The 15,126-nt window shown below is 62.3% G+C and overlaps 1 protein-coding gene across 5 annotated transcripts in view; it reads left to right on the plus strand.

Moving 5' to 3' along the window:
• Positions 1 to 14,563, plus strand: part of TESK1 (testis associated actin remodelling kinase 1) — a 113,186-nt gene extending 98,623 nt beyond the window's left edge. For all 5 annotated transcript variants that reach the window (XM_075578207.1, XM_075578279.1, XM_075578272.1 and 2 more), the window contains one exon: positions 11,698 to 14,563. In XM_075578207.1, the coding sequence (XP_075434322.1) occupies positions 11,698 to 13,403 (1,706 nt within the window). In that variant the 3' untranslated portion in view covers positions 13,404 to 14,563. The remainder of the gene's footprint in view (positions 1 to 11,697) is intronic.
• Positions 14,564 to 15,126: the final 563 nt, after the last annotated feature.

Consider the following 15,126-nt stretch of genomic DNA (forward strand, 5'->3'; position numbering starts at 1 on the left):
CTCCGTGCCGCACGGTCTCCGTGCCGCACGGTCTCTGTGCCGCACGGTCTCCGTGCCGCACGGTCTCCGTGCCGCACGGTCTCCGTGCCGCACGGTCTCCGTGCCGCACGGTCTCCGTGCCGCACGGTCTCCGTGCCGTATTGTCTCCGTGCCGTACGGTCTCCGTGCCGTACGGTCTCCGTGCCGCACGGTCTCCGTGCCGCACGGTCTCCGTGCCGCACGGTCTCCGTGCCGCACGGTCTCCGTGCCGCACGGTCTCCGTGCCGCACGGTCTCCGTGCCGCACGGTCTCCGTGCCGCACGGTCTCCGTGCCGTATTGTCTCCGTGCCGTACGGTCTCCGTGCCGTACGGTCTCCGTGCCGTACGGTCTCCGTGCCGTATGGTCTCCGTGCCGTACGGTCTCCGTGCCGCATTGTCTCCGTGCCGCATGGTCTCCGTGCCGCATGGTCTCCGTGCCGCATGGTCTCCGTGCCGTACGGTCTCCGTGCCGTACGGTCTCCGCGCCGCACGGTCTCTGTGCCGCACGGTCTCTGTGCCGTATGGTCTCCGTGCCGTACGGTCTCAGTGCCGCATTGTCTCCGTGCCGCATGGTCTCCGTGCCGTATTGTCTCCGTGCCGTATTGTCTCCGTGCCGTATGGTCTCCGTGCCGCATGGTCTCCGCGCCGCATGGTCTCCGTGCCGCATGGTCTCCGTGCCGCACGGTCTCCGTGCCGTACGGTCTCCGTGCCGTAAGGTCTCCGCGCCGCACGGTCTCCGTGCCGTATGGCCTCCGTGCCGTACGGTCTCAGTGCCGCATTGTCTCCGTGCCGCATGGTCTCCGTGCCGTATTGTCTCCGTGCCGTATGGTCTCCGTGCCGCATTGTCTCCGTGCCGTATTGTCTCCGTGCCGTACGGTCTCCGTGCCGTACGGTCTCCGTGCCGCACGGTCTCCGTGCCGCACGGTCTCCGTGCCGCACGGTCCCCGTGCCGTACGGTCCCCGTGCCGTACGGTCCCCGTGCCGTACGGTCCCCGTGCCGTATGGTCTCCGTGCCGTACGGTCTCCGTGCCGCATGGTCTCCGTGCCGCATTGTCTCCGTGCCGCATGGTCTCCGCGCCGCACGGTCTCCGTGCCGTATGGTCTCCGTGCCGTACGGTCTCCGTGCCGTATGGTCTCCGTGCCGTACGGTCTCCGTGCCGTATTGTCTCCGTGCCGTATTGTCTCCGTGCCGTATGGTCTCCGTGCCGTATTGTCTCCGTGCCGTATTGTCTCCGTGCCGTATTGTCTCCGTGCCGTACGGTCTCCGTGCCGTATTGTCTCCGTGCCGTACGGTCTCCGTGCCGTACGGTCTCCGTGCCGTATTGTCTCCGTGCCGTATTGTCTCCGTGCCGCATTGTCTCCGCGCCGTATTGTCTCCGTGCCGTACGGTCTCCGTGCCGTACGGTCTCCGTGCCGTACGGTCTCCGTGCCGCACGGTCTCCGTGCCGCACGGTCTCCGTGCCGTACGGTCTCCGTGCCGTACGGTCTCCGTGCCGTACTGTCTCCGTGCCGTACGGTCTCCGTGCCGTACGGTCTCCGTGCCGTATTGTCTCCGTGCCGTATTGTCTCCGTGCCGTATTGTCTCCGTGCCGTACGGTCTCCGTGCCGTATTGTCTCCGTGCCGTACGGTCTCCGTGCCGTACGGTCTCCGTGCCGTATTGTCTCCGTGCCGTATTGTCTCCGTGCCGCATTGTCTCCGCGCCGTATTGTCTCCGTGCCGTACGGTCTCCGTGCCGTACGGTCTCCGTGCCGTACGGTCTCCGTGCCGCACGGTCTCCGTGCCGCACGGTCTCCGTGCCGCACGGTCTCCGTGCCGTACGGTCTCCGTGCCGTACGGTCTCCGTGCCGCACGGTCTCCGTGCCGCACGGTCTCCGTGCCGCACGGTCTCCGTGCCGCACGGTCTCCGTGCCGTATTGTCTCCGTGCCGTACGGTCTCCGTGCCGTACGGTCTCCGTGCCGCACGGTCTCCGTGCCGTACGGTCTCTGTGCCGTACGGTCCCCGTGCCGTACGGTCTCCGTGCCGTACGGTATCCGCGCCGCATGGTCTCCGTGCCGTATGGTCCCCGTGCCGTACGGTCTATGTGCCGCATGGTCTCCGTGCCGCATTGTCTCCGTGCCGTATGGTCTCCGTGCCGTACGGTCTCCGTGCCGTATGGTCTCCGTGCCGTACGGTCTCCGTGCCGTACGGTCTCCGTGCCGCATGGTCTCCGTGCCGTACGGTCTCCGTGCCGCACGGTCTCCGTGCCGCATGGTCTCCGTGCCGCACGGTCTCCGTGCCGTATGGTCTCCGTGCCGTACGGTCTCCGTGCCGTATGGTCTCCGTGCCGTAAGGTCTCCGTGCCGTACGGTCCCCGCGCCGTATGGTCTCCGTGCCGCACGGTCTCCGCGCCGCACGGTCTCCGCGCCGCACGGTCTCCGCGCCGCACGGTCTCCGTGCCGTACGGTCTCCGTGCCGTACGGCATCCGCGCCGTATGGTATCCGCGCCGTATGGTCTCCGTGCCGCACGGTCTCCGTGCCGTACGGTCTCCGTGCCGCACGGTCTCCGTGCCGCACGGTCTCCGTGCCGTACGGTCTCCGTGCCGTACGGTCTCCGTGCCGTATGGCCTCCGTGCCGTATGGTCTCTGTGCCGCACGGTCTCCGTGCCGTATGGTCTCTGCGCCGCACGGTCTCCGTGCCGTATGGTCTCCGTGCCCCACGGTCTCCGTGCCGTATGGCCTCCGTGCCGTATGGTCTCCGTGCCGTATGGTCTCCGTGCCGTACGGTCTCCGTGCCGCACGGTCTCCGTGCCGCACGGTCTCCGCGCCGTACGGTCTCCGCGCCGCACGGTCTCCGCGCCGCACGGTCTCCGCGCCGCACGGTCTCCGCGCCGCACGGTCTCCGCGCCGTACGGTCTCCGCGCCGTACGGTCCCCGCGCCGCACGGTCCCCGCGCCGCACGGTCTCCGCGCCGCACGGTCTCCGCGCCGCACGGTCTCCGCGCCGCACGGTCTCCGCGCCGTACGGTCTCCGCGCCGTACGTTCTCCGTGCCGTACGGCCTCCGCGCCGTACGGCCTCCGCGCCGTACGGTCTCCGTGCCGTATTGTCTCCGTGCCGTATGGTCTCCGTGCCGTACGGTCTCCGTGCCGTATTGTCTCCGTGCCGTATGGTCTCCGTGCCGTATTGTCTCCGTGCCGTATTGTCTCCGTGCCGTATTGTCTCCGTGCCGTACGGTCTCCGTGCCGTATTGTCTCCGTGCCGTACGGTCTCCGTGCCGTACGGTCTCCGTGCCGTATTGTCTCCGTGCCGTATTGTCTCCGTGCCGCATTGTCTCCGCGCCGTATTGTCTCCGTGCCGTACGGTCTCCGTGCCGTACGGTCTCCGTGCCGTACGGTCTCCGTGCCGCACGGTCTCCGTGCCGCACGGTCTCCGTGCCGTACGGTCTCCGTGCCGTACGGTCTCCGTGCCGTACTGTCTCCGTGCCGTACGGTCTCCGTGCCGTACGGTCTCCGTGCCGTATTGTCTCCGTGCCGTATTGTCTCCGTGCCGTATTGTCTCCGTGCCGTACGGTCTCCGTGCCGTATTGTCTCCGTGCCGTACGGTCTCCGTGCCGTACGGTCTCCGTGCCGTATTGTCTCCGTGCCGTATTGTCTCCGTGCCGCATTGTCTCCGCGCCGTATTGTCTCCGTGCCGTACGGTCTCCGTGCCGTACGGTCTCCGTGCCGTACGGTCTCCGTGCCGCACGGTCTCCGTGCCGCACGGTCTCCGTGCCGCACGGTCTCCGTGCCGTACGGTCTCCGTGCCGTACGGTCTCCGTGCCGCACGGTCTCCGTGCCGCACGGTCTCCGTGCCGCACGGTCTCCGTGCCGCACGGTCTCCGTGCCGTATTGTCTCCGTGCCGTACGGTCTCCGTGCCGTACGGTCTCCGTGCCGCACGGTCTCCGTGCCGTACGGTCTCTGTGCCGTACGGTCCCCGTGCCGTACGGTCTCCGTGCCGTACGGTATCCGCGCCGCATGGTCTCCGTGCCGTATGGTCCCCGTGCCGTACGGTCTATGTGCCGCATGGTCTCCGTGCCGCATTGTCTCCGTGCCGTATGGTCTCCGTGCCGTACGGTCTCCGTGCCGTATGGTCTCCGTGCCGTACGGTCTCCGTGCCGTACGGTCTCCGTGCCGCATGGTCTCCGTGCCGTACGGTCTCCGTGCCGCACGGTCTCCGTGCCGCATGGTCTCCGTGCCGCACGGTCTCCGTGCCGTATGGTCTCCGTGCCGTACGGTCTCCGTGCCGTATGGTCTCCGTGCCGTAAGGTCTCCGTGCCGTACGGTCCCCGCGCCGTATGGTCTCCGTGCCGCACGGTCTCCGCGCCGCACGGTCTCCGCGCCGCACGGTCTCCGCGCCGCACGGTCTCCGTGCCGTACGGTCTCCGTGCCGTACGGCATCCGCGCCGTATGGTATCCGCGCCGTATGGTCTCCGTGCCGCACGGTCTCCGTGCCGTACGGTCTCCGTGCCGCACGGTCTCCGTGCCGCACGGTCTCCGTGCCGTACGGTCTCCGTGCCGTACGGTCTCCGTGCCGTATGGCCTCCGTGCCGTATGGTCTCTGTGCCGCACGGTCTCCGTGCCGTATGGTCTCTGCGCCGCACGGTCTCCGTGCCGTATGGTCTCCGTGCCCCACGGTCTCCGTGCCGTATGGCCTCCGTGCCGTATGGTCTCCGTGCCGTATGGTCTCCGTGCCGTACGGTCTCCGTGCCGCACGGTCTCCGTGCCGCACGGTCTCCGCGCCGTACGGTCTCCGCGCCGCACGGTCTCCGCGCCGCACGGTCTCCGCGCCGCACGGTCTCCGCGCCGCACGGTCTCCGCGCCGCACGGTCTCCGCGCCGTACGGTCTCCGCGCCGTACGGTCCCCGCGCCGCACGGTCCCCGCGCCGCACGGTCTCCGCGCCGCACGGTCTCCGCGCCGCACGGTCTCCGCGCCGCACGGTCTCCGCGCCGTACGGTCTCCGCGCCGTACGTTCTCCGTGCCGTACGGCCTCCGCGCCGTACGGCCTCCGCGCCGTACGGTCTCCGCGCCGTACGGTCTCCGCGCCGTACGGTCTCCGCGCCGTACGGTCTCCGTGCCGTACGGTCTCCGTGCCGTACGGTCTCCGTGCCGTACGGTCTCCGTGCCGCACGGTCTCCGTGCCGCACGGTCTCCGTGCCGCACGGTCTCCGTGCCGCACGGTCTCCGTGCCGCCTCCGTGCCGTATTGTCTCCGTGCCGTATTGTCTCCGTGCCGTATTGTCTCCGTGCCGTATTGTCTCCGTGCCGTACGGTCTCCGTGGCGCACGGTCTCCGTGCCGTACGGTCTCCGTGCCGTATTGTCTCCGTGCCGTATTGTCTCCGTGCTGTATTGTCTCCGTGCCGTACGGTCTCTGTGCCGCACGGTCTCCGTGCCGTATGGTCTCCGTGCCGTACGGTCTCCGTGCCGTATTGTCTCCGTGCCGTATTGTCTCCGTGCCGTACGGTCTCCGTGCCGTATTGTCTCCGTGCCGTATTGTCTCCGTGCCGCATTGTCTCCGTGCCGTACGGTCTCCGTGCCGCACGGTCTCCGTGCCGCACGGTCCCCCGTGCCGTACGGTCTCCGTGCCGTACGGTCTCCGTGCCGCATTGTCTCCGCGCCGCACGGTCTCCGTGCCGTACGGTCTCCGTGCCGTACGGTCTCCGTGCCGTACTGTCTCCGTGCCGTACGGTCTCCGTGCCGTACGGTCTCCGTGCCGTACTGTCTCCGTGCCGTACGGTCTCCGTGCCGTATGGTCTCCGTGCCGTATGGTCTCCGTGCCGTATGGTCGCCGTGCCGTATGGTCTCCGCGCCGCACGGTCTCCGCGCCGCACGGTCTCCGTGCCGTATGGTCTCCGTGCCGTATGGTCTCCGTGCCGTATGGTCTCCGTGCCGTATGGTCTCCGTGCCGTATGGTCTCCGTGCCGCATGGTATCCGTGCCGCATGGTCTCCGTGCCGCATTGTCTCCGTGCCGCATTGTCTCCGTGCCGCATGGTCTCCGTGCCGTATGGTCTCCGTGCCGTATGGTCTCCGTGCCGTATGGTCTCCGTGCCGCATTGTCTCCGTGCCGTATGGTCTCCGTGCCGCATTGTCTCCGTGCCGTATGGTCTCCGTGCCGTACGGTCCCCGTGCCGTACGGTCCCCGTGCCGTACGGTCTCCGTGCCGTACGGTCTCCGTGCCGTACGGTCTCCGTGCCGTACTGTCTCCGTGCCGCACGGTCTCCGTGCCGTATGGTCTCCGTGCCGTATGGTCTCCGTGCCGTATGGCCTCCGTGCCGCATGGTCTCCGTGCCGCATGGTCTCCGTGCCGTATTGTCTCCGTGCCGTATGGCCTCCGTGCCGTATTGTCTCCGTGCCGCATGGTCTCCGTGACGCATTGTCTCCGTGCCGCATGGTCTCCGTGCCGTATTGTCTCCGTGCCGTTCGGTCTCCGTGCCGCATGGTCTCCGCGCCGTATGGTCTCCGTGCCGTATGGTCTCCGTGCCGCATGGTCTCCGTGCCGTATGGTCTCCGTGCCGCATGGTCTCCGTGCCGCATGGTCTCCGTGCCGTATGGTCTCCGTGCCGTATGGTCTCCGTGCCGTATGGTCTCCGTGCCGTATGGTCTCCGTGCCGCATGGTCTCCGTGCCGCATGGTCTCCGTGCCGCATTGTCTCCGTGCCGCATTGTCTCCGTGCCGTATGGTCTCCGTGCCGTATGGTCTCCGTGCCGCATTGTCTCCGTGCCGTATGGTCTCCGTGCCGCATTGTCTCCGTGCCGTATGGTCTCCGTGCCGTATGGTCTCCGTGCCGTATGGTCTCCGTGCCGCATTGTCTCCGTGCCGCATGGTCTCCGTGCCGCATTGTCTCCGTGCCGTACGGTCTCCGTGCCGCACGGTCTCCGCGCCGTATGGTCTCCGCGCCGTATGGTCTCCGTGCCGCATTGTCTCCGTGCCGCACGGTCTCCGTGTCGCATGGCCTCCGTGCCGCAAGGTCTCCGTGCCGCACGGTCTCCGTGCCGCACGGTCTCCGTGCCGTATGGTCTCCGCGCCGCACGGTCTCCGTGCCGCACGGTCTCCGTGCCGTACGGTCTCCGTGCCGTACGGTCTCCGTGCCGTATTGTCTCCGTGCCGTATGGTCTCCGTGCCGTATGGTCTCCGTGCCGCATGGTCTCCGCGCCGCATGGTCTCCGCGCCGTATGGTCTCCGCGCCGTATGGTCTCCGCGCCGTACGGTCTCCGCGCCGCACGGTCTCCGCGCCGTATGGTCTCCGTGCCGCATGGTCTCCGTGCCGCATGGTCTCCGTGCCGTATGGTCTCCGTGCCGTATGGTCTCCGTGCCGTATGGTCTCCGTGGATTGGTACGGTGAGTGTTTGTGGGGTGGATTGGTACGGTGTTTGTGGGTGGGATTGGTAAGGTGAGTTGTTTGTGGGGTGGATTGGTGAGGTGAGTGTTTGTGGGGTGGATTGGTACGGTGTTTGTGGGGTGGATTGGTACGGTGACTGTTTGTGGGGTGGATTGGTACGGTGTTTGTGGGTGGGATTGGTAAGGTGAGTGTTTGTGGGGTGGATTGGTGAGGTGAGTGTTTGTGGGGTGGATTGGTACGGTGTTTGTGGGTAGGATTGGTACGGTGAGTGTTTGTGGGGTGGATTGGTACGGTGTTTGTGGGGTGGATTGGTACGGTGAGTGTTTGTGGGGTGGATTGGTACGGTGTTTGTGGGGTGGATTGGTACGGTGACTGTTTGTGGGGTAGATTGGTACGGTGTTTGTGGGTGGGATTGGTAAGGTGAGTGTTTGTGGGGTGGATTGGTACGGTGTTTGTGGGTAGGATTGGTGAGGTGAGTGTTTGTGGGGTGGATTGGTACTGTGAGTGTTTGTGGGGTGGATTGGTACGGTGTTTGTGGGGTGGATTGGTACGGTGAGTGTTTGTGGGGTGGATTGGTACGGTGTTTGTGGGGTGGATTGGTACGGTGTTTGTGGGGTGGATTGGTACGGTGTTTGTGGGGTGGATTGGTACGGTGAGTGTTTGTGGGGTGGATTGGTACGGTGTTTGTGGGTGGGATTGGTAAGGTGAGTGTTTGTGGGGTGGATTGGTACGGTGAGTGTTTGTGGGGTGGATTGGTACGGTGTTTGTGGGTGGGATTGGTAAGGTGAGTGTTTGTGGGGTGGATTGGTACGGTGTTTGTGGGTAGGATTGGTGAGGTGAGTGTTTGTGGGGTGGATTGGTACGGTGTTTGTGGGGTGGATTGGTACGGTGTTTGTAAGTTGGATTGGTACGGTGAGTGTTTGTGGGGTGGATTGGTACGGTGTTTGTGGGGTGGATTGGTACGGTGAGTGTTTGTGGGTGGGATTGGTACGGTGAGTGTTTGTGGGGTAGATTGGTTACAGTAGGTGAGAAGCCGGATGTAAGGAAGAGAAAGGGATTGGACACGTCTCCTGCTTCTGGTTGGCGGCTGGAGAAAGGCCCCGGAGAAACCTGATGTTTGAGGGGTGAGAGGAGAAAGGGATTTGAGAAGCCATATGCTTGCGGGGGGGGGGGGGGGACGGGGGGAGAGAGAGGGAGAAAGACATTGGAGAGGCCTCATGTTTCTGGGGAGCTGGAGGACACTGGGATCAGAGGTGTGATGCTTGGGGTGGTGGGGAAGAAGGGTCCAGAAAAGCCTGATGATTGAGGAGCGGGCTGCATCCCACGCTCACTGATGTGATGGGATCATGTCATTTGTGACGTCATGTATGATGTCATCAGAAGAGCATGGGGGGGTGGGAGTTAAGGTTGTATGTCACCTTTATTACGAAATGTACAGACTTTGGAATGGTTTGCTTACAAACCTTAACTACACTCTAACAAAGTGTTTTCAGTTGAATATATATATATATATACAGTGTGTGTGTGTGTGTGTGTGTGTGTGTGTGTGTGTGTGTGTGTGTGTGTGTGTGTGTGTGTGTGTGTGTGTGTGTATATATATATATATATATTTTTTTTTTTTAAACGTTGTATGTTAGCTGTGCTTCTGGGGAATCAGATTGGTCCGTCGGTCCGTCACTCCGCCTCGGGCCAATCTGATTGGTCCCTCGGCACGCCCGCCCCCCCACGGCTCTCATTGGCCGCTGTGGTCTAACAGTCTGACCCACTCTTACACACACACCACCCTCACACCGCGTGCTCCTCTCCAAGACTGCCTACCACACGCTGTGCAACAGCCGCCGCCTCACACCCCTGCGCCTCGCGCCTCACACCCCTGCGCCTCACACCCCTGCGCCTCCCGCCTCACACCCCTGCGCCTCACACCCCTGCGCCTCCCGCCTCACACCCCTGCGCCTCCCGCCTCACACCCCTGCGCCTCACACCCCTGCGCCTCCCGCCTCACACCCCTGCGCCTCGCGCCTCACACCCCTGCGCCTCACACCCCTGCGCCTCCCGCCTCACACCCCTGCGCCTCACACCCCTGCGCCTCCCGCCTCACACCCCTGCGCCTCACACCCCTGCGCCTCCCGCCTCACACCCCTGCGCCTCACACCCCTACGCCTCACACCCCTGCGCCTCCCGCCTCACACCCCTGCGCCTCACATCCCTGCGCCTCCCGCCTCACACCCCTGCGCCTCCCGCCTCACACCCCTGCGCCTCACACCCCTGCGCCTCCCGCCTCACACCCCTGCGCCTCACACCCCTGCGCCTCCCGCCTCACACCCCTGCGCCTCACACCCCTGCGCCTTACACCCCTGGCGCCGGCCCGCCACTTCACACCCCTGCGCCCGGCGAGGCCCGCCTCAACCGTCCGGGAGCAAATGGGGGAGCGGACGGCCAGGGGAGCGGCCATTAATCTATAAATTATGTCCCCCCTATCTCACCAATTTGAGCACCGCAGCCTCCCGCCTCAACCCAGGACCACACATGGCACTTCCTGCCGCCGCGTGCACGCGCCTCCGCCGGCCGGCCGAGACATCGGGGAGACAAGCGGCCGGGCGGGGGGGAGCCGCTAAGCCATCGGGGAACCGGGCGGAGGGGGCCGAGCCATCGGGGGAGCAACCTGGGGGGGAAAGGCCCGAGCCATCGGGGGACCAAGCGGGGGGGAAAGGCCCGAGCCATCGGGGGACCAAGCGGGGGGGAAAGGCCCGAGCAAGCGGGGGGGAAAGGCCCGAGCCATCGGGGGACCAAGCGGGGGGGAGGGGGCCGCCGAGCCAGCGGGGAATGGACGCCCTGACGGGTGAGCAAGCGGCCGGACGGGCGGCAGATACATATTTTATGACAATACATATGCCCCCATGCACCCCCCCACCCCTCCCCCTCAAACCACCCCTCCCCCTCAAACCACCCCCCCACCCCTCCCCCTCAAATCACCCCCCCACCCCTCCCCCTCAAACCAGCCCCCCCACCCCTCCCCCTCAAACCACCCCACCCCTCAAACCACCCTCCCCCTCCACCACCCCCCCACCACTCCCACCACCCCACCACCACCCCACCACCACTCCCACCACCCCACCACCACTCCCACCACCCCACCACCACTCCCACCACCACCCCCCACCACTCCCCCTCAAACCACCCCCCCACCTCTCCCCCTCAAACCACCCCCCCACCTCTCCCCCTCAAACCACCCCCCCCACCTCTCCCCTTCAAACCACCCCCCCCCACCTCTCCCTCTCAAACCACCCCCCGCTTCTCCCCCTCAAACCACCCCCCCACCTCTCCCCCTCAAACCACCCCCCCACCTCTCCCCCTCAACCCCCCCCCCCCCCACCGCTCCCCCTCAAACCACCCCCCCCACCTCTCCCCCTCAAACCACCCCCCCCACCTCTCCCCCTCAAACCACCACCCCACCTCTCCCCCTCAAACCACCTCTCCCCCTCAAACCACACCCCCCCACCTCTCCCCCTCAAACCACCCCCCCCCACCTCTCCCCCTCAAACCACCCCCCCACCTCTCCCCCTCAAACCACCCTCTCCCCCTCAAACCACCCACCCACCTCTCCCCCTCAAACCACCCTCCCTCAAACCACCCTCCCTCAAACAAGCCTCCCACCACTCCCCTTCCCACCACCCCCCTCCCACCACTCCCCTTCCCACCACCCCCCTCCCACCACTCCCCTTCCCACCACCCCCCTCCCACCACCCCCCTCCCACCACTCCCCCTCCCACCACTCCCCCTCCCACCACTCCCCCTCCCACCACTCCCCTTCCCACCACCCCCCTCCCACCACCCCCCCTTAAACCACTCCCCCACACCTCCCCCTCAAACCACCCCCCCACCACTCACCCTCAAACCTCCCCCCCACCACTCACCCTCAAACCACCCCCCCACCACTCACCCTCAAACCACTGCCCCTTCCCCCCCCTTTCACCTCCCCTCCCCCCCCTTCACCTCCCCTCCCCCCCTTTCACCTCAACTCCCCCCTTTCACCTCAACTCCCACCCCCCCATTCACACTCACCACACACCCGCCGCCTCACACCCTAGCAGGACTCCCACTCACAGCCAGCACTAACAACACACGCGCCACCCGTACTCAACACCCACCCGCCGCCTCACACCCTAACGGGACACACGCCTCACATTACCTATTACGGATTTACATCCCAGGCAACGCCGGGTATATCAGCTAGTGTATATATATATATATATATATATATATATATATGTGTGTGTGTCTATGACTTATGTCACTGATTTATATCTCTGATATTTGTTTCAGGAGGAAGAGGCACCACTCGGTGCTCCGATAATCAGCAGCCTCTCTGGGATGTCCCCACGCCCCCCGACCAGCGTCTGTCCCGCAGCCAGTCGGACATGTTCTCCCCACAACCTCTGCCAATTTTGCGCTCCCAGGACCCTTACGATGACCTCTTGAACTTACATTACACTCGCGCCAGGGTCAACCCCTTCTCACAGCGTGAAGACCTGAAGGGAGGTCGTATTAAGCTCTTTGACACACCCAGCAAGTCGGTCATCTCGCTGACCTTTGACCTCCCTCAGCCCACCTCCTACCAGCTGAGCAGCCCCGTCACTCCCGAGCCTGTAGTAGAGGCTGACTGTAATTTCTCCGAGCCGGTGGTTGGACACAGGCGCTGCAGATCTCTCCCTTCTTCCCCCGAGATGTGCCGTCGGGGGAGTCCGTATCCTTCCACCACCCCATATCCTGCCACCACCTCTGTGCCAAGAGGCGCCCAAGGGGGAACAGGGAACAATGAAAGAGAGGGCTGGCCTCCAGCTTTTAGAAACTCAAAGGAAACAGGCAACTATTGTACAGAGAACAGGCTGAACGTAAGCAGAGTCTCACAGGAGAGAGGGGGTGTGGGTTTGAAGCATCCATCTGACAATCAGTCACAAGTTCAAGACGTAATCAAACCTTCAGGGAGCACGAGGCCTAATGGGGCAAGTGACACTTTACATGGAGAAGATCAGACTCCTTCAAAGACCTGCCCAAAAGAGACAGGCCAAGAAGAGAGAGAGGTGCAACTTTCAGCAAAAACCGGCCACAATGAAAGAGTTGTAGACTGGGTAGGGGAGAGGCACAAAGAGGGGGGTATCCCTCAGTGGAATGGGGATAGGTCTACAGGAAATACTGTTCCACAAAGGAGAGATCAAGGCTGGAGAGGGGAGAATCCTGCAGAGGACCCTGTCGCAACCAGGAAAAGCCACTACTGCGAAGTGAATGACTTTTCACCAGAGCAGGTACCTCAGGAGGACAAGTTTCCTACAGCAGACCCCGAAAGTAGGGGACCTCAGGAGAGAGGCATGGACTGGAGCAGGCCCTGGAATCAAGACACTGGAAGGGCAGAGAGTAGCCCCCATCCAAACAATGCGGCAACAGGGGAGCCAATGGATTGCTCCAGCAGCCCTGAGAGCACAGAGGAAAACACCTTCTGCCAGAGGCCTCCACTGCTACTGGCCAATGGACCTTTCCCAGCTCCCTCTCCCACTCACTCATCTGCATCTTCCACTCCCTCGTCTTCGCGTTCACCCTCTCCGCCTGTCGGCACATGGCAGCAGGAGCCTTTGGGAGCTCCCAACAGGCTAAGCCTTTCGGACAACAACAACGTAGTGTGCAGTAAACCCCGGGGGTGGGTTGGACTGCTCCACTCTGGCCCTCTGGGATCCCATGAGGTTAACTCATGGGAGGGCAGCCTGCCAGGCTTGGGGTGTGGAGGAGAGAGCGGTAGCACAGATCCCCTCCATGCTTCCTCCAACTCGGTCCTGGACCACGAGGAGGCAGTGTCCTGTCCAGCCTGCTGCCTGGGGAGCTTCAGCTTCATATCCGTGTGCCGCCGACCCCCCCCTGACACCTCCCGCTACCAAAACCTGAACTGCGAGGCGACACACGGGCTTATCCGAACAGCACCGCGACTCGGCACTCCCAGACCTGGCCCCAGCAGGAAGCTCCCAGAGGCACAGACATAGGGGTGGGAAGGGACATCGGCCAGCCTGACTAACTAAAGCCAGAGCTGCTCTCTGCTTGAGGTTCTATCACAAGCCTGATGTACACACAGCTGCTCTCTGCTTGAGGTTCTATCACAAGCCTGATGTACACACACATGTGTTTTTCAGGAGATATTTGAGCTTTAATTACAAATATGCATCTGTGATAACAGCACCTTTCTATATCCCCTGGTTATCCATTTCTTTAGAAAGAGTTGCTGGTCGTGGAGAGGATAGTACTAAAAAAAAAATATATACTTGCGTGATCTACTGTATAGTTTCAGACTTTTTCCCCTGACAGAGGCTGTGATTTGGGTAGAGGTTTTGGGAGTATTTGAGATAAAATAAATTCTGCGACCGACACAATGTTGCAGCATCTCCCATCAGGTCTACATAATGTACCGAGCCAGAGGCATGTAGTGGGAAGAGGAGAAATCCCCAACAGAAGGAAGGTCCTGTCCCAGAGCCCCCGGCATCTACAGACACATGCAAGTGTAGGCATAGAGGGTCCTGTCCCAGAGCCCCCCGCATCTACAGACACATGCAAGTGTAGGCATAGAGGGTCCTGTCCCAGAGCCCCCGGCATCTACAGACACATGCAAGTGTAGGCATTGAGGGTCCTGTCCCAGATCCCTGGCATATAACAGAGGGTTAAAGTTACACGAAGCTACATCATTAGGGTCGACCGCGGCAAGGATCTGTACTTTGATGTAACTTCTTCGGGTCAATATGTTGATGTAGCTTCAGGTAATATAATCTCTTCATTGTTTGTGGCTCTGTGTCTCATAGAGTTAATAGTATCTGATGCTACTTCAACAGTGACTCGCCCCTAAAAGTCCCATTTACATATTGATGAAGCTTCATGTAATATGAAATCATTATTTATTTTTTCTATTTCAGTGAGCAGTGAATTTTTATTTTATTTTATATGACATTTATTTTTTTAAGTTTATATCACCGATGTGGAAAAGTACAGAACTGCGCAATATGACAAACACGCAAAACAAAGGGATAATAAAATACCTAAAATAATCAATCCCTCTCTTCAGCTGGTCAAAATCCTCTCGCCCAGAGAGGAGCGTCAATATGGAAAAGGAAATAGACCTAAAGCGCACAGGAGAGACGTCGACAAAAACAGAACGTGGTGTAATCTATATAATGAGGGACAAAGTCCTGCTCTGTTATTCTTCACTTACAAGATACAAGTTGGATGCCGGCAGAAATGATGATCTTATCTGGTAGTTGAGGAGGGAAGGGTCCCCTCTGCTGGGCTCAGCTCGGCTCCTCTTTAGGATTATAACCACTAAGCTCAACTGGGAAAGGTCCTCCTCACACTGAACTGCAAGGCTCAGCTAGGCTCCCAAGGGAGATATTCAATGAAGCAGAGTTGATAGACAGCCAATCGCAAGAGTAGGATAAGGCAAGAGAACAAATACAATTGCCCAAAATATTTATTACAAGCTAAAACCATAAAAGATATGTCCACAGAGGGACCACTGCGCAACGCCAACCGTCCGGTCAGGGAAACGTCCCACTTCTCTCTCTGTTAAATGTCCTCCACCCTACTAGTTTCGACGAAGCTTGCGGCGAACTAGTAGGCTGGAGGACGTATAACAGAGCGAGACGCGAGTGCGTTCCTCACATGATGCGGAAGTGTCCGGAGCACACGGAGGTACCAGCAGAGAGAGACGTGGGACGTTTCCCT

This window comes from Ascaphus truei, chromosome 1 (genome assembly GCF_040206685.1).
Source record: "Ascaphus truei isolate aAscTru1 chromosome 1, aAscTru1.hap1, whole genome shotgun sequence".
Lineage (NCBI taxonomy): Eukaryota > Metazoa > Chordata > Amphibia > Anura > Ascaphidae > Ascaphus > Ascaphus truei.